At 45.3% G+C, this 27,423-nt stretch overlaps 1 protein-coding gene across 22 annotated transcripts in view; it reads left to right on the top strand.

Annotated features, from left to right (window-relative positions):
• Positions 1 to 27,423, top strand: part of ABLIM1 (actin binding LIM protein 1) — a 300,396-nt gene that overhangs the window by 101,519 nt on the left and 171,454 nt on the right. Inside the window, exon 1 of one of the 22 annotated variants that reach the window (XM_032313797.1) lies at positions 493 to 799. The exons of 18 other annotated variants lie outside the window; for them this stretch is intronic. In XM_032313797.1, the coding sequence (XP_032169688.1) occupies positions 556 to 799 (244 nt within the window). In that variant the 5' untranslated portion in view covers positions 493 to 555. Of the gene's footprint in view, positions 1 to 492; positions 800 to 22,718; positions 23,013 to 27,423 lie in introns of those variants that run through there. 3 more of the 22 variants (XM_032313794.1, XM_032313795.1, XM_032313776.1) reach the window with 3 other exon arrangements.

Genomic DNA, 27,423 nt, shown 5'->3' with positions numbered 1-27,423 from the left:
GGTTTCCCTCTAGAAGGTGGAGAGGAGTATGGACTGTGGCCTGGAGCTGGATTTGTAGCTAGTGGAAACTGAAGACCTCTCTTGAGGTCTCTCTCCCGTGAGATCTGAAATACTGAAGAACATGGAATTATTCTCTGGGTTTCTTCTGCTCTGCATTTTTAGGTTACATACAATGGATACCCTTAGAGCTGTTCGCAGTGCTCCTGCCAGAGATATTAATGTACAAGGACTCTTGGCAGGTGAATTCTTTTAGATACTGCAGCTGTGTCCTTCCCCTTGCTCTGGATCTTAATCTGGTTTTTGGATATGCATTCGCTTCTCAGACTGACCCTTGCCTGCGTTCCTGGTGGTGACTCTCTCTATACCTGATCCTCTGACTACACGGAGCCCTAAGCTCTTGGGGCTAATCACTGAACTATAACTCCCCTAATCTTCTTTACGGGCAGGGAAGAAAAACAAACAAACAAATGAGAAGGAGCCAGGAGAGTCGAGGGAAAAGCACAGCCTCTTGGGCTCCTGGTGTCTGTGTCTCCTTTGTGTGCAGTCCATACCAAGATGCCCTCCTTCCTCGGTTTAAAGTGTCTGGGGAAACTGTGCAGCTCTGAGAAAAGCAGAGTGTCCTCTTCTGAGAGAGCCGGCCGCATGGGCTCGTACAGGAGGAGGCTGGTTGTGCAGGACGTGAGCATCACCGGGACCCCCCTGCCTGCTCACCGGCGGGCCACCATCACCCACTTGTTGTATCTGCACCCCGAGACCTACTGCACCCTGGAGCACTTGGTTAGCTGCCTGGATCCTCCCGGTAAGTGAGGGAGCCCGCTCTGCACATGGCTTCATGTCTTGGGATTGGCCTCTGAAGTACCATCTAGAGTGTTCTTCCCTAATGTGTTCCTCAAAAGAAACCCTATCCCTTATACATAATTAACAGGGGGAGGGGAATGCGTAGGAGGAAAGGAGCGTGCAACCTGAGTACAGCTTTGGAGCAAGTTCTGAGGGTATTCTTGTTCAGGACTTTATAATCTCTGTAGCCAGTGCACCTCTTTCCCAACTAGGAAATGTGATGGAAAGGGAAGAGCTCTGGCCACCCGCGCTGTTCTTCCGTATGTTCAAGCATCGATCGAAAAGACATATTCGAGGGAGCCTGTTGACAATAGTAAAGAAAGACCTCTGGAAAGGCGAGATCTCTGTTGTGTTCCTGCCTAGGGTGTGCTCATCTTGTGCGATATTTACAAAAGAAAAAGGGAAAATAGTTGTAATCTTTGGACAACTGGTTGAGGCTTCTTTGCGGCGAAGTTCATGAGAACGTGGTCACCAGTCCAGCTGCCCAGGAAAGAGAGGGAGAAAGCCCAGCCTGTGGGCGAGAGTAAGCACTGGGAGTTTGGGAGTTTGCACACTTCGAATTTATGATTAATAAAGAAGGTACTTAGCTGCCCGCTCCTTTTCCAAATCGGGCTCGAATCAATACAGGAGAGAAAGGCTATTGGACATGGTCCCTGCAAACCAGGAACATGGGCCATGTTCTGGTGACTTTCTGAAGTCAAATAGCGAGCTGCTCACTCCCGGGCACGGCTGGATTAAGGTGAAGCACAGTGGGTGAGTTAACCTGGGGGTGTTTCATTTTGCTGTTTGCAATTCTCTTTTTAACAGCTTTTTTTTTTTTTTTAAAGATTTTATTTATTTATTTGACAGAGAGAGAGATCACAAGTAGGCGGAGAGTCAGGCAGAGAGAGAGAGAGAGAAGCAGGCTCCCGCTGAGCAAAGAGCCCGATGCGGGGCTCGATCCCAGGACACTGAGATCATGACCTGAGCCGAAGGCAGCGGCTTAATCCTCTGAGCCACCCAGGCGCCCCATCTTTTTAACAGCTTTTTGAGGTAGAATTCATACACCATACAATTTACCCATTTACAGTATACGTGACTTTAGTTCATTCACTAATATACACTGATACGTGCAACCATCGTCACAGTGAATTTTGGAATATTTTTATTGTTTCAGAAAGAAATGCTGTACCGTTAGCTATTACCCCATTACCACACTATCCTTTCCACCCCACCCTGAGTCTTTGGGAAACCACTACTTTATGCTCTGTCTCTATGGATTTCCCTATTCCGGACATTTCCTCTGAGTGGAATCATATGCTATGTGGTCTTTTGTGTCTGGCTTCTTTCACTTAGCATGTTTTCAAGAACTCCCTTCCCTGGGTAGGCTACATAGGGTTGCACTGTACGCTTAAACCACAGTTTGTTTGTCCGCTCATCAGCAGATGGACATTTGGGTGGTTTTCCCCTTTTTTGCTGTTACGAATCATGCTGCTATAACATTCATATACAAGTTTTTGTGCGGACGTGTCTTTTCATTTCTCTTGGGTCTCTCGAAAGGAGAGACATTGCCAGTCACATGGGGACTACGTTTCACCTTCGGAGAAACTGCCAGACCATTTTCAAAGCAGCTGCATCACTTTATGCTCTTATGGGCGGCACGGGAAGGCTACAGCTCCTCCATATCCTTGCCAGCTCTTGTTATTATCTGACTTGGGATTCGACCCATCCGAGCGGGAATAAAGTGGTGTCTCACTGTGGCTCTCCTGAGCTTTGATGGCAGTGGGGAGGAGTGGCTGGCAGATGGATGGGGTGGGGACCTGCCATGCTGATGTGGCCAGCCCCTTGGCTGTCGCGTTCCCCAACAGTCTCCACTCCCTCCTTCTCAGGGGAGCCTGGAGTAGGGAGGGAGAAGCTCTAACAGCGCTCCCAGCGCCTTCTTCTACCCTAGAACAACCGTATTCAGAACCCACTGACCACACCTAACCTCTCAAGCATCACATTACCATGCTGGTGGAAACCTAAATGGCTTTATTGAGGAAAAAAGGTTTATTCCACAATTAGAGATAAAAACTGAACACGCAGGTTTCTGCTGGAGCTGACACTTTATTGTGACGGTGTTTGGTGCTTCTACTGAATGCTTCCACTGTAAGAGATTCAAATCAGATGTTTTTGGACTGAGCCGTTGATGCTTGTGGAAGAGATAATGTCTGCCGGTAGGAGAAGGCAGGAAGTCAAGGGTAGACCAGTAAACTGTGGTTGAAAGAGCATGTGCTGGAAAATGGCTTGTCAGTAGGTTCAATAACAAGAGAACAAACAGTATCAAAGAGAGGCTTTGATACTGGCTAGAGGAGTCACCATTATTGGGATGTCCATATCTCAGGGAAGGCAGATAAGGAAATCTGGGGGATTAGTTTAGCATGTGGCTTTGGAGTTGGACATTCCAGAATTTCAGTCCCAGCTCTTCTACTTACTAAATGTGTTATTTGGGGAAGATAGTGTTTCTAAGTCACAGTTTCTTCAACCATAAAGTATGTAGAAGAATGCCTACCTTCTATGATTGCAGTGAGCAGGTCTGCCCCTAGGATATATGCATCCCTGGGCAAATATTGTTTTGTGGTGCCCCTGTGTATATGAACAGTTTGAATCACCTGAAATCAGTGTGTCAACAGCCTGATCTTGTTCCCTCATGGGAAAGAAATATCATGCCAGCCGGAGGGACTGATCACTCACCAAAATCCCCTCCTGGACTCCAGTCAGTTCCAGGGCCCTGAGACAATCCCATTGACAGGAGTCCTAGACCTTCAGAGGGCATCTGGTCAACCCCCTGCCTAGCATGGGAGAGACATAGAGGATCATCAGAGAGAATTCCAAGAAGCAGGCTGCAGTGCCCCCCTTTCCCAACCCAAAGGCAGCACTGCTGGCTCTAGTTGGTCCCAGGCACCAGAAGGGGACTTAGACGTTTTTGAAGAAGGTATGGTTTAGGGCCAGGAGCCCAGCCAAAGGGCAATGTCGATTATGAGGATTAAATGAGAACATGCATATGAAAACTGTACAGTACAGGGGCACATGTGAGCATCCACTAAATTTTAACTACAATAGGAATACAATAACACTGTTTATTATTTTTAAAAAATAATGATTTCTGTTGTTTGTCTGCCACTGTTGTGAAGTAATGAGGGCCCAGGCTTTGTACTGCCGCTGGGGCCCAGAACAATACAGGAAGTGGGATTCCTGGGAAGCCACCACGTGTGCTCAGAGTATCCTGTTTGGGACAGGTGCTCGGAGGAAATGCACCCTCCCGCAGCCGTTGCGTGTTCCTGTACTAGCAACACCGAGTGCTCGGGAGCACCTCCTGGCAGGATGCTCGGGGATATTTGGCAAAGGCGTCCTGCAGCTGCCAGAAAGACCTCAAGATGCTACAGCTTCCTGTTGTTGTCTGGGGCTCGATTCCTACTCGGAGTGGTACAGGCCTCCGTGCTCCTCAAAGTGTCCCTACATGGACCTTTCCTTTGTCATGCTCAAAACAACCTCACAAGTTGGTAAGGAAGAAACTATTTTCTCCATTGAAGAACAGGAAGGGAATTGGCAAAAAGCAGGGACATAGCAACAAAACAGACAGGTAAGCGAATGCACAAAACAGCTTCTGCGTGTGCAGGTAACTGTCTCATGGTGGCCACAGTACCATTCTAGAAGAACCGCTGTGATTCACAGAGGGCCTGCTATGCCTCAGACATTGTGTTCCACTGCTTTATCATTTTCCCCATTAAATATTAAATATTCATAATAACTCAACAAAGGGAGGACTACTTTTAGCCTCATTTTATAGATAAAGAAACGGAGGCATAGAATGCTATAAGAAACCTGCTAAAAGTCACATAGGTAGTGAGTAGAAGAGCTAGATTTGGACTTGATGCCAGCCTGGCTGAATACCCAAGTTTAGGGTCATACTCATGTTGCTGTATGGCCTCAGCCCTACGAGCAGAAGGACAGTCAGCCCTGAGATCGGCTAAGCATTGGCACACGTATCATTTTTAAGTAGTAGGACTAATTGAGTCCTCTCGCAACTCAAATTTGAAGACTCTCATAAAATAAATTGTTTTCCCCAAGAAAGTGAGCAAACCTTGCTTTTCCCTGGTTCACAAACACAAGCTATCCATATGGGGTTTTCTCTTGGCTTTACTATAGCAACTTAGATAAGTTTTTGCACCTGGGAGATTTTTGTCTCTGAGCTGTTGTGACTAGTGAAAACGAAAGAGCAAATTTAGGGCAAGTATCTTCTTGACAAACAAACAAGGAGAGACTGGCACTGTTATCAAACACCCGAAGGGTATCTGGAAAGGATTCAGTGATTATGTTGTCAGCTGAGTCCAAATCCCAAAGTAGAATGTTCTGGACTGAAGACCAGGGACCAAAGTAGACTTGGCAGCCCTCTCCCTGGAAAAATAATTCATATCCCTGAAGAGGGAAAGGCGTTCTTGCTTCAATTCAGGCACCTGCTGTGTCCTCCTTATTATGTTTAATATACCTCTAGGGACTGTCTTCACCAAGACTCAAAAACTCAGATTCACCACATGACGGAGGGAACCTTATGGGTGTTTGTGCATTGTTGTTTCTTAAAGTGATATCAACCAGTTTTCAAACTGATCATAACTGTGATTCTGCAACTGTCCTTTTTCTGTTGTTTCTTAAAGTGATATCAACCAGTTTTCAAACTGATCATAACTGTGATTCTGCAACTTTCCTTTTTGTGTCCCCTTCTCACTCACTAATCCCAACCCCACCCATCAGACACATGGCAAAGGGCCAGGGGAAGGGCTTCGATGTTGAGGGACTTTGCTGTCTCGTTCAAAGAGCTATTCCTCAGGACTCTGTGGAGCTTTTCTATCGAATCTTCCTGGTGCAACTGAGATGCTATGTTGGGAAAATGTTTTTCATACTTTGCAAACCTCAGACTCCATTGTAAAGCCCCTCCCTTACATGTAAGAGAAGTACTTGATCCTGCCATGGAAAACAGTGTATTCCAAGAGATACTGCCAGAAAGAAGGTCTGGTTCCTCCCTTCAGCCCTACGGTCCTGACTGGCGGCTTACGACTGGTGTCTGAGCGCAGCACAAAGTAGTAACGGGAATCTGGGGCTGGCAAGGGGCTGGCTTCAGTTCCCCAGCATGCGGGAGTCAAAAGCTTTGACTTTTATTCTCCTGGGGATGGACATGATGAGTGGTGGACAGTTTCCTCCTAAGTCGTGGGAAGGCACTGAAGGAGACAGATTAGAGATTTCATCTGTTTGGTAAGGGTTTAGCTCATTGGCATTCTTTTCATTTGCAGTTAGCAATGACCCTGTTAGCTTCCCAAGGCTTCCTCTTCCATTAGTTTAATCATATTTCCCAGAATCATGGTTTCAAGCTCTTGATGGTCAGGCCCTGCCTTTCTGTCATGTCCTACAATTAACCCCCAAATGCCCACATCAGACTTCTCTGTCAGGAATGTTTGAAGGCCCCTCTCCCCATGGGTCTCTCCCTGCACATGCTCTTCTGTGGCCTGGCATAGGCTTCCTGCTTCCTCTGACTGTCAGGATCCAGTTTAAGCTTTTCCTCCTCCGGGCAGGCTTACCTTCCTTCTCGCCTCCTCCTCCTCTGTGCTTCTGTGGCACCCTGTGCATATTTTCGTTGGTCGCCCAGTTCTAAGCCTCTCTTCTAATGCACCGTGAGTTCCTCTCTGGGTGTGGAGAGAGCCCCACCCATATTTTTACTTGATTCTAGTACCCGGCACAGAAAAGCCCGTACGTGTGCAAGTAAATGAATGAATGAATGTTTGCAGAAATCAGATCGCTGTGTTAGAACACAAAGGGCATGAAATCGTCCCCCTGCCTCTCCGTAACTGAGGCTGGGTGAGGCCGCGGGGGGCAGTGGCTCTGAGTGCCGGGCTATGGGGTCAGACCACCCCACCAAGTTCAAACTCTAGCACCACTCCTTATTAGCTGTGTGACCTGGACACGTTACTTAATATCTCTGAGCCTTGGTTTTATCACATGTCGAAGGTGGGTGGTACAGTAATTTATGAGGACAAAAAGAAAATGTAGATATAGAAGAAGAAAATATATCAGCATTTAATATAGGTTAGAGTAGGTTCTCAGTCACTATGTCCCTGTTCTGCTTCTCTCCACCCCAAAAGTAGGAGAATCCAAATAAATGGTTATGTAATAAATAACATTAGTTTTCGAAGGAAGCAAATGGGTAGAAAACAGAGAAGGAATCCTGAAAATACGAACAGAAAGGAAATATCTCAACCATAAGGAAATAGAAAAAACTAGAAGAATAGGAAATAGAAAAACTAGAAATAGAAAAAAACTAGAAGACATATTTTCACTTGGTTTCCTTGCCTGATCCTGCTTAGTCCAACCTTGTTGTTTTATTTCTTTGTTATTTATTTATTTGGGTCCAGGAATGTGAACAAGTAACTATTTTCAAAGGAAATGTTCCCATCTAATTTACTTCCTTGAGTGACTAAAAATGCTGAAATGCTCCACCAGTTTTAATTATCTATGCTTAAAAACTGATCTTATTTAGTTGGTTAAGAATCCGACTCTTGGCTACGGCTCAAGTGGTAATCTCAGGATTGTGAGATCGAGCCCCACCTCGGACTCCATGCTTCGTGCAGAGACTGCTTGACATTCCTTTTTTCTGCCACTCCTACTTGTGTGCTCTCTCCCTCTCTCTCTCTAAAATAAGTCAATAGACCTTTAAAAAAAAAAAAACTAATCTTATTTAAAGTCTGAGGGGAAGGCAGTCCATTTAAATTTATTGTCTGTCATTGTTTTTATCCCAACTTAAAAAAAAAAATTTTTTATCCTAGTTTTAAAAATATTTTTAAAAAGGTTTTTCCTAAGAATGGGCTACCTTCACAAAAACCCCTAATTTAGCATCATTTGATCTTAATGATTTTGGGGGTGTGACCCTGGGCTCAGGAATATAGACTCCTGTTAACTGAGTGAGTTGGACATGAATGAGTTAGGAATGGCCTTGGGATGCAAGACAAAGGCTGCCAGTTGTAAGGTAGCATAGTGTGTGCGCGTCATTCCTCGGGGTGTAGAGGCAGCCAGAAGAGCGAGGACTCCTTCCTCAGCCTTCGGAAGGCACAGCACCTGGAATGCTATCGAGGAATCCTTTGCAGAATCAGAATTCATGGGACCTTCAAATTTAAATATGCTAGAACTCCAGATGGACTATGGTATGCCTTAGAGTTCTAGATGTTTCTTCAAGGTAGAAATAAAGCTTTGGTATCAACACCCTCCTCAGGGAGTGAGAGATTGAGGCTTAGAGGAGTAAAATGACTTTCCCGGAGTCTGTCATATCATTTAGAAGTGGGAAAGATTAGGCTTCTTTCCCCCCCATTAGCACTGCAGAAAAGAAGATCAAGCGTTCTCCGTACTGTTTTGTTTAGCTTGAGATTCAGCTCAGGTGAAACGTTGCTGGGAAGCCTCTCCAGACTTGCCCTCTTTGGGGGCCCTTCCTGTCCCACACAGTCGCTGATTCACAGATGGACACATGTGTCTACATGTCTCTCCCTACCAGGTAGTAAGGTTCCTACGAGCAGGAACGTGGCCTTGTTTCTCCAGCGTATAACTCTGCTTGATAAATGAAGGCACTTCATACATTTAAAAAATTCAGACATAATTCACGCACCATAAAAACATACCATTTTACCATGGACAATTCTGTGGCTTGTTTGGTGTACTCACAGGGTTCTATAACCATCATTCCTGTCTGTCTAATCCCAGGGCATTTCATCACCCCCCAAACGACCCTGTATCCGTTGGCAGTCACGTCCTGTTATCAGCACCCCCAACCCCTGGCAGCTACCCATCTACTTTCTGTCTCTATCTATCTATGGATTCTCCTCTTCTGGAGTTTCATAGCATTGGAATCATACAACATGTGGCGTTTTGTGTCTGGTTTCTTTCACTGAGCGTAGTATTTTCACAGTTCTTCTGTGTCATAGCGCGTGTCTATACCTCATTCTTCCTTTTTATGGCCAACAGTATCTCATGTTATGGATAGGACACATTTTGGTTAATATTTATTGGATGACGGACGTTTGAGTTGTTTCTGCTTTGGGGGCTATGAATCTGCTATGAACATACAAGTGCAAGTTTTTTGTACGGACATATGTTTTCAATTCTCATGGGTATGTACCTAGGAGTGGGATTGCTGGGTCATATGGTTACTCTATGTTTAACTTTTTGAGGGACTGCTAAGCCATTTTCCCCAGTGACTGCACTATTTTGCATTAAAAATAGCACTTAATACAATTCTAAATTAAGTCCAAGCTCTTCCTCAAAAGTGGAATAGCCAGTTTTCAGTGAAATAAAAAAATCCCACTGGACCTTCACATCTGTTTACATCCTGGATCTTGGCCCTAATATCCCTGCTACTTAAAGGCCTGCAAATGCATTATGTACGAAAAGGGAGGACCTTTACTCTGAGACAGTAACTGGCTGGTTTCCTTCTTGTGCTGCAGGTGCCCCCCAAGTTTTGTTTGGTTGATGTTTCAAGATCTTTCCTCATCCAGGTTCTGTAGCCAGAGATAGCAACTGAAATGAATCAGAGGACGTCAGAACTGATCTGACTCACAGTGCTCAGAAAAATCCAGCTCACAAAGGTCTGTGTGTGGCCCGGTGGAGAGGGAGAACCCTCATGACAGAAAATGGGTCCCCCTGGGGAGAAGATAAGCTTGGAAAGAGGAGCCCAATACCTGGAGCCACCGCCAGCACCCACCCTTCCCCCTTTCTGTCCATCACTACTCCGATCACGTTGTAAGGTCATTTTTGACATCACCGGAATATTCTGGCGTGTTTAACATTCACTCCTCTCGTGGGACAGGTCCCAGTTCTGTTTCATATCACCCTTTTCCCTGAAGTGCTATCATGTGATTCTAGTAAGTAGCTGGATATGCTCATCTGTTATCTTTTCCTCGGGCAAGGACCTGTCCTTGAAGGGTGCAGTCCAATTCTGTAATCACTTGGGAGCCAGACCTGCTGCCTATTGTTAAGGTCATCAATAGGTCCAGGATTATTCTTGACAAAAAGACCATGTGATGTTAATTTGTTTCGTAATACTTCAGATGAACTTGTGCTAACGTAGATCGTGGTAAATCGATTTGTTTTAAGAGTTTAAAGAGAATACAAGGAGCTGGTTCTAACACACGTTTGGTTAGCATCTCGGTCTAGGTACCAGGACGGTCTAGATCATATTCTGTTTGAACAGCTGGTGAGAAGTGGTGAGCCCAAGGCAGCAAGTATTCCTTCCCTCAAACCTTTGTAGCATTTTCTCGGTATTTCTGCTTCCAGCGCCTTGCTCCTTCTTTAGGTACTTGCGCTATTTGCCGTACTCGAATATAAGCCCATCGAGGGCTTACTAGGCATCTTTGACCTCTAGCCCACCTTCAGCCTCTCAGTGGTGATGTTACACATATTGTAGATGCTCAGTGAATATCTGTGAGCATAATGAATGAGTCAACTGTTGTTCATTTCTTTTCATGATTCCCTGATTTTTGCCCACTTTGCTTTCAGCGGCGTGATGCTACAGCTTACTGCCATTCTTAGGGCTTTTGTGCTTTTTCCTGTGTGTGAACGTGATGGCCAGCAAAGCCTACTGCTAAAGGCTCAGCACTCTAAGGGTATTTTATTCAGGAAGAGAAAAACTATATTGTGCAACCCAGATCCAAAACCAAGAGCGATTGAAGTTCTAAATATTTCTCTTCCCATCCTCCCTCTAATCTTCGCAAACCCTAACAAATCTTATACGTATGCGGCGTGTTTTCTAGCTTGCTGGGGACTGGGAGGAAGGGAGGAAGGGAACAAAACTACCTTCTCTACCTCTTCAGAAATACAGCCAACTTGAGACATGGCGTATTGTAAGACCAGCACAGTCTCTGATTGGATTGTACAAACGTTCGTCTGCGTGAAGGTTTAAGTCACATCCTCCTCCCTAAAACAGAACTGCGGGCTAACAGACATTTGGGGGTCCTGTTTGTTGATGAGGCGGTGGTTAGTTCGCACACCTGTCACCTGAGTTCAGGCAAGTAGGTTCATTTACATATTCTAAAGGAAGAAGTGCATTAGCACAGTGTGTGCATATGAATGCCATGATGTTTGTCCAGAAAAACGATCCAGTGAGTCACCGATTCTCTTGAGAGAAGAAGAATCTATTCTCTTTAGAATCTGTCTCAGATGTAAAGTAAAGGACTGGTCGAAAGTGATCAGAGGATCAAGACCAATTTTTCTTTCTTTTGTGTCATAAAAATATGAATAACTTAGGTTGTCTTTTGTTTTGAACACCCCCCAAAGCACACCCCGAGACAAGGACTTGAGGGCAAGTTATTTATTTAGGAGGTGATCCAGGAAACACAGGTAGGAGAGTGAAGCTAATAAAAGTTAAATTATCAAACTAGTTACCCAAGGCTACCCAGACAGCCCAAACTGAACTCCTTGGGAACTCGGGGAGGTAATGTAGAAATATCAGAAATATCCCAGCTGGGGCATTGCTCTGTCTGCAACCTCCCCACCAGTCATTGCCTGGAAACAGCTTCCAGATGCATTAACTCACCCATCATGAGGTTTCTAGTAACCAGGTCTGAATTGTAGAAGTGGATGCCAAGGAGATACGAGCAAACAAACGAGGGGAGAAAGGATAGTCTGAGAAGATAAAGAAGTTTCATAGGAACCCAGGAAATGCTGAACCGCCAGGTCTCCAGAAGTATAAAATTCCAGTCCCTTCCAGGACTATCAGTTCAGTTTTAGGGAACATCCTACTCTCTTCCCTCCCAGCTGGCTTCCTCTGACACTGTTCCCCTCAGAATTTTGGTAAGGTGGCCTCCTTGCCTGGACTTACCTGACCTTTTAATACAAGTACCCACCACTGACTGGGACTTTTCTCTATGTGTCTTAGTTCAGATTCCCAAGAGTGAAAACCTAGTTGGCCCTGCTCATCTTTTTCAAGGCAGAATATAAACTGTGTTTGGCCAGCTGATGTACGAGTTTTCCTATCCCTCCCGCCTTCCAGGGTCTACTAATGATCCAGTCAGCCATGGCCAAGGCAAGAAGTCATATGGCTCAGTACCTATGCAAAAGAGGGGGAGCATGGGAACAGAAGAGGAGTGGATGGGGCAGGGTCCCCCCAGGCATGTAGTTACACCTGGACAAGACTCTGTGTTGATAAGTGAAAGTCTTGTCATGAGGATTTTCATGGCATTTCATGAACATATAGACTAAATAACTGTAAAGCTAAAAAAATAAAAACAACCTATGTGGCTATCCTTTGAACTAGTGTATCCTCTTTCTGGAGGAAAGATACTGCGGAAATCCTAGATATAAATAAAGTAGTAACAATTTCAATTTTTGAACTAAGAATCTGGAAAAAAAAATAAAATAAGCAGTAAAAAGGCAAAGGTATGTCACCTCCCTTTTCTTAAAGATGCCGGAGATACATTTGCCTTAAGTCCAAGAAACGAGGGCGGACGTTTAAGACAGTCATGAGATTGAGCCTCAGCTCTCAGCAAAGACGAAGCAACTGGGTCGTATGCTTTCAGACTCTTCTAAAGGACGCCAACACTGAGAAGCTTGGCTGGTCTGGTGCAGGTCACTCTCTTCCTGCTGGGAAAACCAGCACAGTCGCCCTCTGGGCCTTGTCTCCCACCCAGCTCCTGGTTTTGTCCCTCATGGTGTTGTTCGCACATTGTGCTTTGCCTTCTTTTCTTCTAGAACCATAACCCAGTAGTGAGCCAATGTTGTTGTTAAACGGTTTTCCCAAGAAGGGTATGTGGAGGTGTATTTCCTGAGCGCCCTGTGTTTGTGGTGGTTTGCCTGTTGCCTGTATGAACCTTTTGACTGTGCATGTGAAGTTCTTGGGAATCTTTCCTTCTCCAGACTTCCAAGTATTGCCCCATGGTCTTCTACACATCAGTGTTGCTGTTGAGAAGTTGGAGGTGAGCCTGAGTTTTTCTCTTTTTTGGGTTGTAGGTTTTTTCTGCCTGGATAAATGGGGAATGATACCCTGTGACATTCAGAAGCTCAGGCTAGGACTTGGACTTAGCATCCTATGTCAAATTTTGCCAAAATATTGTATCTATATTCGTTAAATCTGTTAAGTGTAAACCTATTTGAGAGAGAGAAAGAGAAGGCACAAGCACAAGACAGAGAGAGAGCACCACTGAGCAGGGAGCCTGATGCAGGGCTTGATCCCAGGACCCCAGTATCATGAGCTGAGCCAAAGGCAAACACTAAACTGGCTGAGCCATCCAGGCGCCCCTCAGGATGTCCTTGTGGGTTAATCTTTGAATATAGCTTCTCTCTTTTTTATGTTCTCCACATCTAGGACATAAGGGTTTTTTAAAGTCTTCCTTTATTTTGAACATCTATTGACTCTCTCTCATTGTTTTAGGTGCTTTGTTCTGCATTCACTGAGATCAGTTCAAGCCCGTTCCTATGCTAAGAAGTGGATATTGTATCAGTGTCTGTTCTTTGGTGTTTCATTTATTGCTATTGATACTATCTTGGTCCGCAGGGTTCATTCCTTATTTCTACCATCTTTTCCTTCATCTCATTTTGTCCTGTCTTCATCTCACTCTGAAACTCTTTTTTTTTTTTTTTTAATTTCATGCATCAATACAACATTTTGCATCTTTGCCCCCTCTCCTTTCCTCTGGTCACCACACAGGAGCCAGGACAATCCTGGCCAGGAAATGACCATCAGATAGTTCACCTTTCTCTGCTCAGAGCCTTCCTGCCTTACTCACCTATGAAACCCAAGGTCTTTGCCGAGACCAGTGGACCCCACCACCTCCAGCCTCACTGGCCCCTACGGGGCCTTGAACACACTGGGTGAGCTCTACCTTATGACCTTCACTCTTACCATTCACGGTTTCCGGGGGGGGTTCTTTCCACAGACGTCACACTGCGCACACTCCCAACCCCATCAGGCCTACTCAGATGACACTTTCTCAAAGAAGCTCTCCTGGGCCACCCACTTAAAACCCCAGTTCCTTCCCCCAACATGTTCTTCTCCAGCCTTGATTTTTCCCCCAGATTTCTTACCATTTATGTATTTTTTACTTATATATTTTATTATAGCAGCAACCCTCCCCCTAACTGGAATGTAAGCTCCATCCAGCAAAGATTTCTCTTTTATTTGCTGTGATATATCCCAGCACCTACAAGAGGGTCTGACAGTAAGCACTTAGTCGGTACCTGCTGGATGAGTGAGTGGGTTGAGAAGAATAACTTTGTCTTCCTGGGAAGCTTTCCTGACACTAACATCCATTCTCACTTTAATGGTGGGCATCGCACGCCTTCTCTCATATGGCAGCAAAGGTCATATACCAAGGTATTGAGAGGTACTAAAATTCTTCAAGGCATTATAAGTTAAGTCCCCCAGATTCAGTATTTTCAAAAGGCTCCTGATATCCTAAAATGGTTTTGAAAACTGGGATTTTACCATTTTCAAGTCTGTCCTATTTTGTTGTAAACTGATGAAACAGTAAGAGGCTAGACCATAACAATGGTTATTGCCTTTCCTTGTACTGGGGCTCGGCGGGGGGCAATTTCATCTCATACAGAGTGCCTCTCGTCCTCACCCTTTGCCTGGCACAGAATTTGCAGGGCCCTGTGCAAAAGGAAAATGTGGGGCACCTTGTTTAAAGTACAGAAATCAAATACCATTAAAGGTGCTAAAATATAGGGGTGCCTAGGTGGTTCAGTCAGCTAAGTATATGCCTTTAGCTCGGGTCATGATCCCAGGGTCCTGGGAGCAAGGCCTGCATCAGGCTCCCTGCTCAGTGGGGAGTCTGCTTCTCCCTCCCACTCTGTGTGCGCTCACTCTCGTGCTCCAATAAAAATAAATAAAATCCTAAAATATATTATTTTAGGATTATATTATATTATGTATTATTATCATTCCACACTCTTTTTCTGAAATATATTATTGATATATATTTATTATTATATTATTGAAATATAACATATTATTCCACACTCTTTTTCTCACCTTGCCATGGTATTTTTATTTGCTATTAAATGTCCTAAATAAAGTAAAATTTCATTTTTAAAATTTTATTTATTTATTTGAGAGAGAGAGCATAAGTAGGAGGGGCAGAGAGAGAGGGAGAGAGAGAGAATCTGAAGCGGACTCCATGCCCAACGTGGGGCTCGATCTCACAACCCTGAGATCACGACCTGAGCTGAAACCAAGAGTGGGCAGCCCAACCAACTGCACCACCCAGGTCCTCCTAAAATAAAATTGTAAATTTTTAACATGAATTGGGCCATTCATGTTTATATTGTGTGGTGCTCATTTTGAATGCAAATAGAAGAGCATTTAGCTCATATGTGGAATCATTGAAATTACACCATCTCATAGACTGTAGATCTATATGCATTTTATTCTTTAATGAAGAGTAGGGGGATGCCTGGGTCCCTCAGTCAGTTGGGTGTCTGCCTTCGGCTCAGGTTGTGATCCCAGGGTCATGGGATGGAGGCCCACATCAGGCTCTCTGCTCAGTAGGGAGCCTGCTTCTCCCTCTCCCTCTACCCCTCCCCTGCTTGTGTGCTCACTCGCACGTGCTCTCTCTCTCTCTGACAAATAAATAGATAAATAAAATCTTTAAAAAAAAAAAAAAGTAAAATAAAGAAGAGGGAAATAAAGAAGAATAAATAAATAATATTAATTTTATTTTATTTTAAAATATGTTTATTTAAAAAGAAAGAAAGAAAGAGGGAAATATACACACAGCTCAACTATTTTAATTTTGCCTCTTGATGCGCACACATTCTGCTGGGCTCCCTGTCTTTGCTTGCTGAGAGCCGGAAGGGAGCAGTGTTTCTTCTATGTCGTCATTTTCAATGTAAGTGGTTGGCTGATACAAGGAGGTAACAAGAGTCAGAGAGGATAGGGTAGGGTTCCTTGGCTAGTTGTTTTCTGGATCACCACTGCCTTCTGTCTGGATTTCAAGCAAGTATTCCAATCTAAATGGAAATTGCCCTCTCAGCATCCCTGTTTATTCAGTGGTAGACGTAACTGCGCTCACCTTGCGTTTCCCTGCTCCCCGCGTGCATCTTGGGTCCACTGGAGTTCTGTGCTCATGGTGCGCTATAAACACCATCTGCAGATGGGCGGCAGGCATGATGTCACACATCCTGCATCTGTCTCATCTGCTCACACGCAAGCTCCATTGTCCCTCTGGATGTCATCTACAAAACACAAGTTCAGAGATAAAATTCTTACAAATACCAATGGGACAAGAGCAAAGCATTAAACCAAATGGAGGGCCCTTCTGAACACGGGTCCTGCATAACCGCACGGGCTGCACGCCCTTGAAGCCGCCGGGTCCTCACCGCCCCACAACTGGAGCGTATTATTACCGTTCACAGAGGAGACCGCTGAAAGCCAAGGACAGCAAATGGGCCCAAGGTTACTCAGCCTACGGCGGAGCTGGGGCTCAAACCCTGGCTGTGCTTGATCAAGCTGCCTATGTGACCAGTGTGACAGAGTGGCATAACCACTGGGTAGAGGGAAGACATCAGGAGTTTTGACCCATTTTAAGTAATTGCATAACCTTGGACAAGTCTGCCTTAGGACTTCCTTTCCCTCTGACATATGCATCTTATAGGAAATTGATGCCTATTTTTTCCCACATGTTACAGTGTTTTCCAAACAGCGTTGGGTGCACAGCCTCTTCTGTCCTTGCAGCAAGAACTGGAGAAACCTACTGAGACGTATGTTGGGGGACAGTGGTGCCCTTCTGGGGGCAGCAGATGTGCTAATGGCTGTGCATGCCACATGCTTCCTTTGGACTGTCCCACAGAAGACGGCTGAAATGTCAAGGGAGAATGAGAGAGAAGTTATTTTCTAGGAGTGTACCAGAGTGGGAGTGGGCATAATTAGAGTTGTAAGGCTAAATGGGGGGGGGGGGGGGTGAATGCAGGCTTTGTAAACCCTGCAAAAATTTTTTGATCCAACTCCCCCAATTTTTAAAATTGTCTTCCTATGTAAACCACAGAAATGCTAGTCCTTGAGAAGGATTCCACAGGACAGGTGATTGAATGGTATCTTAAAAGACGTGATATGGGGGTACCTGACTGGCTTGGTCTGTTAAGCATCTGACTTCAGCTCAGGTCGTGATCTCAGGGTCCTGGGATCAAGCCCCACATCGGGCTCCCCACTCAGTGGGGATGTCCCTCCCCTCTCCCTCTGCCCTTCCTCCTGCTTGGGCTCTCTTTGTCTCTCTCTTTCAAACAGATAATAAAATCTTAGAAAAAAACAAAAAAAGATGTGACATGTAGATCTGGTATACTATCCTCCCTCGTCCAGCCAAGGACGAGCCCAACAGGCCAAGGTCATGATGCAGTTTACCTGTTTACCTATCAGGGCCTATCATAAGAAGTCCAAGAACTAACAAAGGATAAGGTATCAAGAGAAGATGGTTCTATACAAAGAAGGCAAAATGCAACATCATTTCTGTTGTGCCAGGTGTTTTGGAAATGCCCAAGAATTCAATGTACATTGAGAGTGTGTGGGTGGGTGGGGGGGGGAGCATGTACAGGGAAGGAGAGGCTCTTTCACGACCTCCAGTAAAGGGAAGGCCCAACAGAGCAAAGAGAGGGCCTATGGTTTGGGATCTTTCCTTGTGTGTAATAATATTATCTCACCCAGCTGGTATGCGGATTAGGTGAGGTGATAAATGTAAACAGACTAGAATAGTGGCAGACACATTATAAACATTCTGTAAGTGGTGACAAAAGTAGTACTGAGGGTTTGTTAAGACGCCTACCCGGTTATATTTCTTTTCAGCTTGCTTTCTCTACAAGGTGCATTATGGGTTTGCATCTTCACAAATACTTTTAAGCAACTGCTAAATTGACTTACATATGATACTGAATTTACTTTTATTGTATTTGAGTTAGACTTTTAAGTCAGTCTATTTTTCATTAAAAAATGAAAAAAAATAAAAGTGCACGCTTATCTGGTATTTTGACTTACTCTGATGAACTAGGGACATTTATTGTGAATACTCATCTAATGTTGCTTTCCTACTCTGTGCCTATCACTATGTGGATACAGATACTCACATATGATCCCTTCCTTCAGAAAGCCAGGAGCCTTTTGCAAAAATAAACATGTAAATCTTCACTGCCCTATAGTCAAGCCCAGAGCGCTGGTGGCCCTAAGGACCAGGAGGAAGGGAGTGTTGCTTGGGAAGCCATCCCAGTTCCAGATGACAGAAAGTGACCATCATTCTTCCCCACTACCTGTATTTCTACCTAGAAAATATTAAAGAAAAAAGATAAAGCTAATAATAAGCTTTTTAAAAGGACCTTTTCCCCAAGTAATTCAGAGCTATTTCTGTATTTCTTGTGAACTTCTCACATGCCTCCAAGTAGGCTAAAATCCATGAAACTCTACTATCAAGAGATCCTTTGAATTCCGGTAATAGGTTCCAGTACTCATGTAGGGAAATGGCTTGTTTTATGTGCATTCTGCAGTTTATATCTTCAGTGGATTATTTATAGGAAGGCTTAAATATACCTTAATAATTGTTCTTAAGCTGTAAACTATTGCTCAGGTCTAAATTCAGATCTGGCTTCTGAGAAGGGGGAAAGTTTTGCATACAAATGTGAAATGATTCTACTTGAGGAATTCATGGAAAAGAACTTTGCTGGGCATTGATTCCCTGAGATTCATATGGAAAAAATCCTAGGAATTCTCCGTTGAGGACATGAGAGTAGATCAAGAGGGCTCAGACATTTAGGACTTTGTCTCAGGCCATATGAAACTCTGGAATCATCACTTCCACTAAATTTCCATTAAGATCGCAGTGAATGTCCGGATGATTGTTATTTTAGCTAACTGAGAGGGGTTGCTTTTTAGATGTGGCAGCTCGGTGTATAGCTGTGTCTGTACATCTCATATTCATTCACCTCCTGCTTTACGTGCCAGTGTGCCAGGCCTGGGGTCCTTAGTCACTTAAGGAGCCGGCCGCAGCTCCAGCCTCCTCTGCAGAGAATCTGCACCATCAGATCTTGGGTGGGAACCAGGTGTCTGCATTTAAAGCATCCCTATTATTTTCATCTCTGGAGATCTGCAAACTATACCATTGGGGATCTAGAAAGTCACAAAACCCTACTTGGAACTCACAGCTTGGTGGTGGGTATGAAACCATTACTATAGTCCCAGATGGCTGGAGTTACTTAAAATGCTGCACATTTTAAGGGATGAACATGGCTATCATTTTATTCCGGGTATCAAGGAAATATTTAAATAAACTAATATACATAGACACTTCTGGACCTGCATACACTAACCCACCTAAAATGGAGGGAAGAGGCAATATAGTTGGAATCAGATGACAGCTGACTTTGAGATGAGGCCAAATTCTTTTGACCTTAATTCGGAAAGAAATGGGAACCCAGGTTTGAGACTCTAACCATATCAGTTCTAAGGTCCTACCTCTCTGGTGTGGCATTCAGAGCCCTCTGCTGCTACCTAGCACCCAGGCCTTAGCTCAAGCCTTTCCCTCTTCCCCATGAACCAAGAGCTTCTTGACACCTTCTTGCTCCCCATGACCTCTGCTTGGAATGAATGATCTTACCCCCTTTCTTCACTCGGCAGCCCTTACTTGTCCTCTCACTCCTCCTGGAAGCCTGTCCCAGCTCTCAGGTTGGGGTTCAGCAATGCCTGGAATCCTCGACACCCTACTGCTCTCTTTAACACCTTCCTAATTTCATGGAGCACATTCACATGTATGAATCCCTTCCAGCAGATGTTAAGCAATTCCGAAGCAGTGGTTTCTCTCTTCTTGTGTTCGAACTGCCAGCCCAGGAGTCTCTGGCACACAGTAGATGCTCCAGACGTGTCCACAGTGAGGGTGATTAACGTAAGCATGACCTAGAAAGCAAGTAAGGAACTCATTCTTGAGTTTTCTTTCAGCTGAATTCCCCTAGAAAGGATTTTGCATGCGCTTTTGCCCGTGAGTCCAAATGCATCGAGGGATGTGTGATACCCGGAAACCCGGGGTCCTGAAGTCACGGAGGGGTCCTGAAATTCCTGCCGTACAGGTGCACAAGCAGTAGGAAATCTGTGGAAGGGAGAGGACGACAAGGAAGTGGGCTCTGCCAGGTGGCTTGTTCTGGTTGCAACATTTCCCTTTCCATTGGCTTCGCTTCTATTGAAATGATGTACTCTTGAGTTTTCGCCAAGAGTAGCTGTAGGCGAGCAAAGCTTTTCTCTCCCACAAAATGGTTCCTGTCCTTCGGTCACTTGTGGCCAGCCCTGACTTCATTTTGTGAGTGAATGAAAAGGGCGGCAGGGAGTCATTTTGGGTGAATAAAATGACAAATAAAACCTTGGGCTGGTGTCTGTATTATGAAGTCTTATCTCATTTGAACAAAAAGTCCTGCCATCTTGTGAACCTTATATTTTTCTTGATTTATTTTGCTGCACTGTAAAGTAAAAAAAATAAAAAAGAAGAAAATATCAACCTTTTCGTTCTGTTCTCTAAGCTCTGAACTATTCAGCCAGAGGCAAGGAGACAAAAACAATTTAGTTTTACTCTCCCACATTCCAAAAATAACTTTTAGTAATACCCTCTTTGGTTATCTTAAAAGTGCCGAGTGGATGCTTTTATCCTAAAGTAGCAGTGTCTGACTCTTGGGAGAACTTTAGCCATATGACTGTTATTTAGCAACTAAATGCTGGTGACTCATTCACTTTGTGGTGCAGGAAAATTCTTTCCATGGAAAACGCAGGAGGGAGGGAATCTCTCTGAACCACTATGTAGTATTTTCCTTCAGAAAAGCCTGCTCTGAAAAATGAATAGCCACCAACTGTCACTCCAGGAACTTAGTCCCTAAAGCTGCCAGAGAGACTTTCTAAATCAGGGTTTCTGTACACTTCTGTTCGGAAGTGTAATAAGGGACCAGTTTGGTTAATAAACCTCGGGATTAAAAACTGTCATGCCAAGTAAAAGAGAAATTGAACTAATTGCATTTATAGTATCTGGAACACTTACATAGGATTGGATTTGGACTAGAAACCCAACTATGTTTCGCTGTCATGTACCAGCTGGGAGAGGGAAGGAGGGAGAAAGACGAGAGAGCTCGGTTGCCTTAGCTTTGAGCTGAATACCATGAAAGCCTTGGAGAGATGTGCCTCAGAGCCCATGCAGCAAAAAGGTAATAAAATAAATTCACCTGCTAGGCTCACAGCACTAAACTAATTCCACTTCTCTGAGGCTAATTCTGCTTGTCAGCATCTCTTTATAACCTCTGAGGGTGATCAGGGGTGGGAGAAGCAGCCGAGTACAGCCTTCGTGCACGGAAATCTGGGAACCTAAAGGGTTTGTCCCCTCCATGTGCTTGAGCCCCGCCCATCTCTCCCAAGTTGCAAGTTGCAAGTTCCAAGTTGCCGGGGTTGCTCTAACCCTTGGCTGGTACTACGTATGAATGGAGGTTGGAAAAGCTGCTTCAAGGCTCTTTCGCACTTAGGCTCCAGCTGGCTGCTGACTTAGGAAAAACCCGACCTGTAGGGCCACAGTGGGGGCAGGGAGCAGTGTGGGCCGAGTATGTTTCACAGAAAAGACGATTCAGGGTTTGGACAGGACTTGGCCCTTACAGGCTGAGACACTCAAGCTATTAATAGTAAAGCCCTGAGTCACAGATGTAGGAATGTCACAGCTGCTTGAGATCTGCTACTGTTACCCATCAGAAAACCAGCAGTAAAGGGCCTCCGCCCCCCCCTCCCCCCACTGAACCTCATCGGGGCTATAAACAACCTCCCAGTCAAAGATGAGGCAGGTGCATTGACTTCATTCCTTTCTGCTACCCTGGCTCTCTCAGACCCAACACGTTACAATATTTGCAATAAATACAGTCTAATACTGGCTGTGCATTCTGGTTGGGAAAGATGTGTTGGCTATCTGCCGCTCTGCCGGAGTGGGGCTACGGCTGTCTTTTTGTCTCTTACTCATCACATTTCTCCCACGTGGTGGATGTATGTGACGTGTGGCCGGCAGAATGATCTGAGTTCGGGAGACAGGTGCTGAAATGGGGTGGGTGTGGGTTTTGTGAACCCAGAGGTCCTCTGCTCCCTGGAGACCAACCTTTGACCCTGTGGGTCAGAAAGCAAAAGCTTTATCAGTAGCCACTGTGGCTACGCCAGGCTGGAGGGGTGGGGGTGGGGGGTGAGTGGTGCGGGTGCAGCTGTTTGCCCCCCACTTTTGTGGCTAGGGTTCCTCCCTCATACATGCATATATTCAAGGGGCTTGTCTAGAAAACTCCAAGGAAGCAGAGAGAAAGTGGACGGTCGGAATCCTACCTAACTGGATAAGTCAGATTTTTGCTTTGATCCTGAATTTGATCCTGGAAGGAACTGAATCCTGAAAGATCCTCTTCCACGGCTGGCTCTCATTGTCTCGGGTCCCCTCTGGCTTCTCCCCGACCTCCTCCCCCACCCCCATTCAGGAAAACCGTGTTGGGCGGGGCGGGTGGGGGCGGAGGTGAGCGCCAGGCCAATCTTTATTCATTATAATTGAGCCTCAGAAGTTGAAGAAAATGAACTTGGAGTCACTGGCATTCTGTTTTCCTTTTTCTACTACGGTTAATTTTATCTATTCAGTGTGTCCCAGAGAAGCTGGACTAAGAATTGCGAGCAGAAGTAATAGGAAACTAATGAGCTAACAATTGACTAGTTTTATTTATCAAAACAGTCCCTTGGCTGTTCCTCGGCCCCCCTCTTCTGGCAATCATTTATCAGACCCGGGGAGGGAGCGTTCTGTGCCGGTTTCCCCGGCCTGGGTGCGAGGAATGCAAAGTGGTGTCGGTGACCAGAGATTAGGACAGTGGAATTTTGCATTTGTTACAGCAGCAGCTGTAGCGAGTGGTTTCGGCCCAAGGGCAGAGTCCCCGAGCTGGGCGCGGCCGCCACTCGGCGGCGATCGCGGGGCGGGCACCGGAGCTCGGCCCCCCGGGATGGGGGCGGGATTTTAGAAAGCAGCCCCGGACTTCGCGAGTGGATGCCCGGGGCTTTTCCTCGCAGCGTCTACAGCCACGGATCTGACCGCCCAGGAGCGCTCCCACTCCTAGACTTGATTCCTCTTTCCTTCCGCGCTGCTGGCCAGAGGACCCGGTTGCCATGGTGAAGGAGAAAGGTAATTATAAATATCGATCCCCGTGCATGGTTGCAGAAGTTGCAATGGTGCTGCAGGGCTCGGCCACCTAATGGGGGATGATCAATCGAAAGCCAGGCAGACATATTCTTGGTGCGAGAACCTCCGTATTGTGAAGTCATTAAGAACCTCTAATTTAGCCGCGGCGTCTGAAGCGTATCCTATTTCTGGAGTGTTTGCACAGCTGAGCTCCTGGATGTGTGTCTCTTTTGATTATCGCGTCTTGAAATTTGTGCTGTGTTTGAGAGTTGCTTTCCTACGCTCATCCTAGCCTTCATTCTCTTCCTTACCCCGCTGCAATCAGGCAGTTAATGAAGATCTGTAATGAAAGGGTCCTTCGACCGGGCTTCTGCTGCTCTGGGACATGCCCAAGCCCAGCTGGGATGGGCTGAAAAGAGAAGCGAGCTGTTCTGAAGGTTTCAGGTGTGCTGTCTTGATCACCTGGCATTTCGGCGGCATCCCTAATCACCCCATCCAAACACCTTTTCAAAGGATGCGATGTGTGTCAAAGGGGGCAATTCAAGTGGCAGGAGAATGTCAAAAGGGGGGGGGGGTGGGGCGCTCTGCGCAGGTGTACATTATTTATGAACTGGGCGTGGTCCTGAAATGCGAGTTAAATCTTTCGGAATTAAATGATAGTTTAAATTATTAGTTTATCTGGAACTTGTAAAGAAATACAGCAATCCTTGATATTAATTATCCAAGTAATATATAAAATATATCTTAGAATGAAATGTGCAGAACAGAGAGCAGAAAGTGAAAGTCCCTTGTCCCTACCCTGCCAACCTCAATTCCCCCCTCTCTCTAGAGATAACATTGTTAATATTGTGTATCTTTCTAGACAGGAATAAGACAGATAGTCAGGAGGAGTATAAAAATGAGATCTTTCTATCATTTTTCTGTGGCTTGATTTTTTTTCCCTCTTAATAATATATGTCTTGGGGACCTCTACCACATGATTTTATAATGTGAATAGCCACCCTTTAATTTTGCTCTTTGGTAAGCTTAGATTTATCCTGCCACACTTTCTTATTGTGGGACATAACTTCTTCCATAAACACGGATGTTTGTTCTTTTGGGGCTGTCTTGAATCATTTCAGTGATTTATTTGTATCTATTTTCACTTAAAGCTCCTACAGGGAATGACTTTGAGGTGAACATGCTGAACTCAAATTGATCCTTGTTGCTGGAAACACAGTTTGGATTTATTATACTAATGGATGGCCGGAGAAATAGGATCACGAGAGCTCACAGTGTTAAGGCTGCACCTTAGGACAAAGAGAAATGCGGTTCTGCTTCATCCATCCTCCTCCTGTGTCTCTTTCGTAAGCCTGTCAGTAGCTGTGGTCTTTCACTGAGTAAGTGGTAATTGAATGAAATGTTTGGGTGCACATATAGATGCTTCTACTGATGTGCTCTCTTTTTTAGGAATATTTTCAGGAACCCTCAGAATAACAAATACAGATGCTGACATTTAATAAAGGCCAGGTTTCTTCATTTGTACCTCCTTCTCAACTGGAACAACCCAGCCCTGACCTCCATTGCTAATGGATTTGAGTTTGTGTCCCCAGTATAATTAATTTATGCATAATGGGAAAGGGAATTGCAAAAGCCACTTCTTGATTCCCTTCCCGTGGGGTCCAGGGAAGCCCCAGACTTTCTCTGAGTGGTGGACAGATCATAGGATCAGTGGTCCCCAAAGAGCAGCTCTCTTTCTAAGCCATTGCAGATGCCTCAAAACCCAAACTGATCGCCTGGGTTCACATTTGCTTCATAACACAGTAGCCACTCTCTAACCGGAACATTGGCACGGGCCACCAAGAGGTCACATACTAGAATTATCTTAGCCCTTAGCCACTGATTAAAGGCTGTTCCTTTTTTATTTTGAGGTCTGTGCCAGTCCGTGCTGCCACCTCCCAGCTCTCTGATTGCACCAACCTCCGCCAGCAACAGAGGGAGGCAGGATTTGGGGCAGGTACACAAGAGCTTCTGTGGAAAGAGAGGAATCCCATCATAGCTTTTAAAGTGAGAGGGCTCCAGGGGAGCACGTAGCCCAGGCATTCACCCTAGAGATGAGAAAACGGGGGTTTGGAAAGGGTAAGTGAATTGTTCAAGGTCATGCGGCAGCTCCTTGGACCCAGTGTTCATCCTCTGTGTCCCATCAGATGGTGGGCATGGGTCAGTGACTGCACTTGCCACATGGTTGACTTCCACGGGCTGTCTCACTAGAAGGTGAGCCTCCCCGCAGCCGCGCTGTGTCTCCATCTGTAATTCTTGACCACACACCTTCCTTAGTATCTGCCCATCACAGATTCTCAGTAGCTGAAACAGGTTGGCTTGTGCTCAGAGCTTGGACCTGAACCTGTGTCTTCTCAATCCCGAGAGTCTTCTGGTCCTCTGCATTTCTTCTTGCTCCCAGAGATGCCTTGCTTCTTCCTCCTGGAGCTGACACAAGTCACCCTTGAGTAGGCTCGGATCGTGGTAGCCTCCCTCCCGAGGAATATGGGGGGCCTTGCGAAGGAGGGACATGGATTCCCTGTTGTGCTCTCCACTTAGAGATGGCTTAGCTCACACCGGTTTGGGGCGTCCTTTTCTCTTGCATGTATCTGTCTGCTTTGGGGGCTGGCCCTCGCTGGAAAGCAAGCTTGCTGGCAACTCACACTTCTGCTAGTGTGGAGTGACATTTGCCGACATATTCTGACCCTCACTATCTTCCTTCCCCTAACCGGTCGCCCACCCTCTTCCAGGGACTGACACTTATTGATCCAGGAATCTTGATGAAATGGTTATTTCTCTGATGTGTTCAAGGACATGTTACCCTTGCTGTATCCCGTAACAAATAAGTAGGAGAGACTTTTGTGGGTTTATCAGTCAATATCTGTCTTCCTGAATACACTCTCATCAACCTAAACTCCAGAGGCCTGCTATACTCATTAAAAGCTATAATTGTCTAGCTTATGTGTATGTTCTAGTGAAAGCTTTAAAAGTACAAGAGGGATTTATTATTTTTATTAGAGAAAATGAGAAGAAATACTAGAGATTAAATTATGTGAGCGCTCATCTAATTTAAATAATGAGGGATACTTACGGTTTGGAAACCATGTGAAAGAATAAGAATTTAGCTGTGAGGGAGACAGCATTAAGGTAGAGAGGATTTTACATTTGGACACACCATTTTTTCCTTGTTTTGTTCTGTGTCCTGGAAGATTTTTGAAACTATTGGATGGCCCAACTTGCTTTTAAGGAAAAGTGGGATCCAGTGAAACTCATTCCAGTCCAACCTCAAGGGAGAGACGTTCAATCTCCTTCTGACATTCAGGTGAAACACACACACACACACGCACGCACGCACGCACGCACACCCGCACACACACATGGCAATCTTGTTTCGTGGTAGCTGCTGAGAACAGTGGTATATTGTATCTCAAATGTGTCCTACAGACTGGCACCAAAGTAATCCTCTTAGGACACTGATGTCATCATATTTCCAGTTCCAAAACCTTGATGAGTGACAAGGTAAAGTTCAAGGCTTCCTGCTGATCACTGAGGATTCCTTAAGTCCTGAGCTTACCTCCGCCCCACTCCTATCTAAGCCCATCTTATTTTGTTTTTATTTTCAATGTTATTATTAAATCTGCCAATTACTGAACACATACAAAGTGACAGACGTTGCCTTGAGAGCCTTACATACCTTGTCTCTAATCTTTGACCCAGCAAGGTCAGTGGTGTTCCTCCTCTCCAATAAATGAGGAAAAGGGGGCTTGGAGGAATTTAGAAACCTGCCAGAGATCGCTAAGCTGAAAAGCAGAGGAGCTGATTTTCCACGCAGGCCTACCTAGATCCCCAGTCTGTGCTAATTGTACTGCTGCTCCTCTCGCCCCACATTCGTCCTCTTTGAATCATTGTGGAAGGTTTTTCTTCTCTCCAGCCCCCATCATGCTACACCTGCTATCCTTGTGGGAAATAGCTATATTCTCCTTTTCTGCCTTTGTCAAAGACCTACCTCAAGTTCAGCCTCCTTATAATGCTTCTCAAAGGCCCATCCCTTCTGTAAATTCTTCTAGAATTACTCTGTCCACCTAAGTAAACGCAAGGGAAATTAAACAACAGTTGGGTCACCGGTGCAACTTAAGAAAGTGCTCTCTCCTCAAGTGTTTGTTGACTTCCTATCCAGTCTTGTAGAACAGCCTTTCCAGGCGTGAAGAGTTGCTGCCTCTTAGGGTGTCTGCCTTGGTCGATCCCACTCCTGTCAACACCCACACAGCCGCGGACACGACCCACTCAGGTACAGGCACACCGCCTGATGTAACTGAAACCCATTTCTGCTCCATCCTTGGGGAGTTCTGGGGACAGGGGATCTCTCCATGGTGTCACGATTCCTCATGTCCAAGTT

Source organism: Mustela erminea, chromosome 14, assembly GCF_009829155.1.
Source record: "Mustela erminea isolate mMusErm1 chromosome 14, mMusErm1.Pri, whole genome shotgun sequence".
NCBI classification, from domain to species: domain Eukaryota; kingdom Metazoa; phylum Chordata; class Mammalia; order Carnivora; family Mustelidae; genus Mustela; species Mustela erminea.
This window is presented reverse-complemented; position numbering and strand designations above follow the sequence as displayed.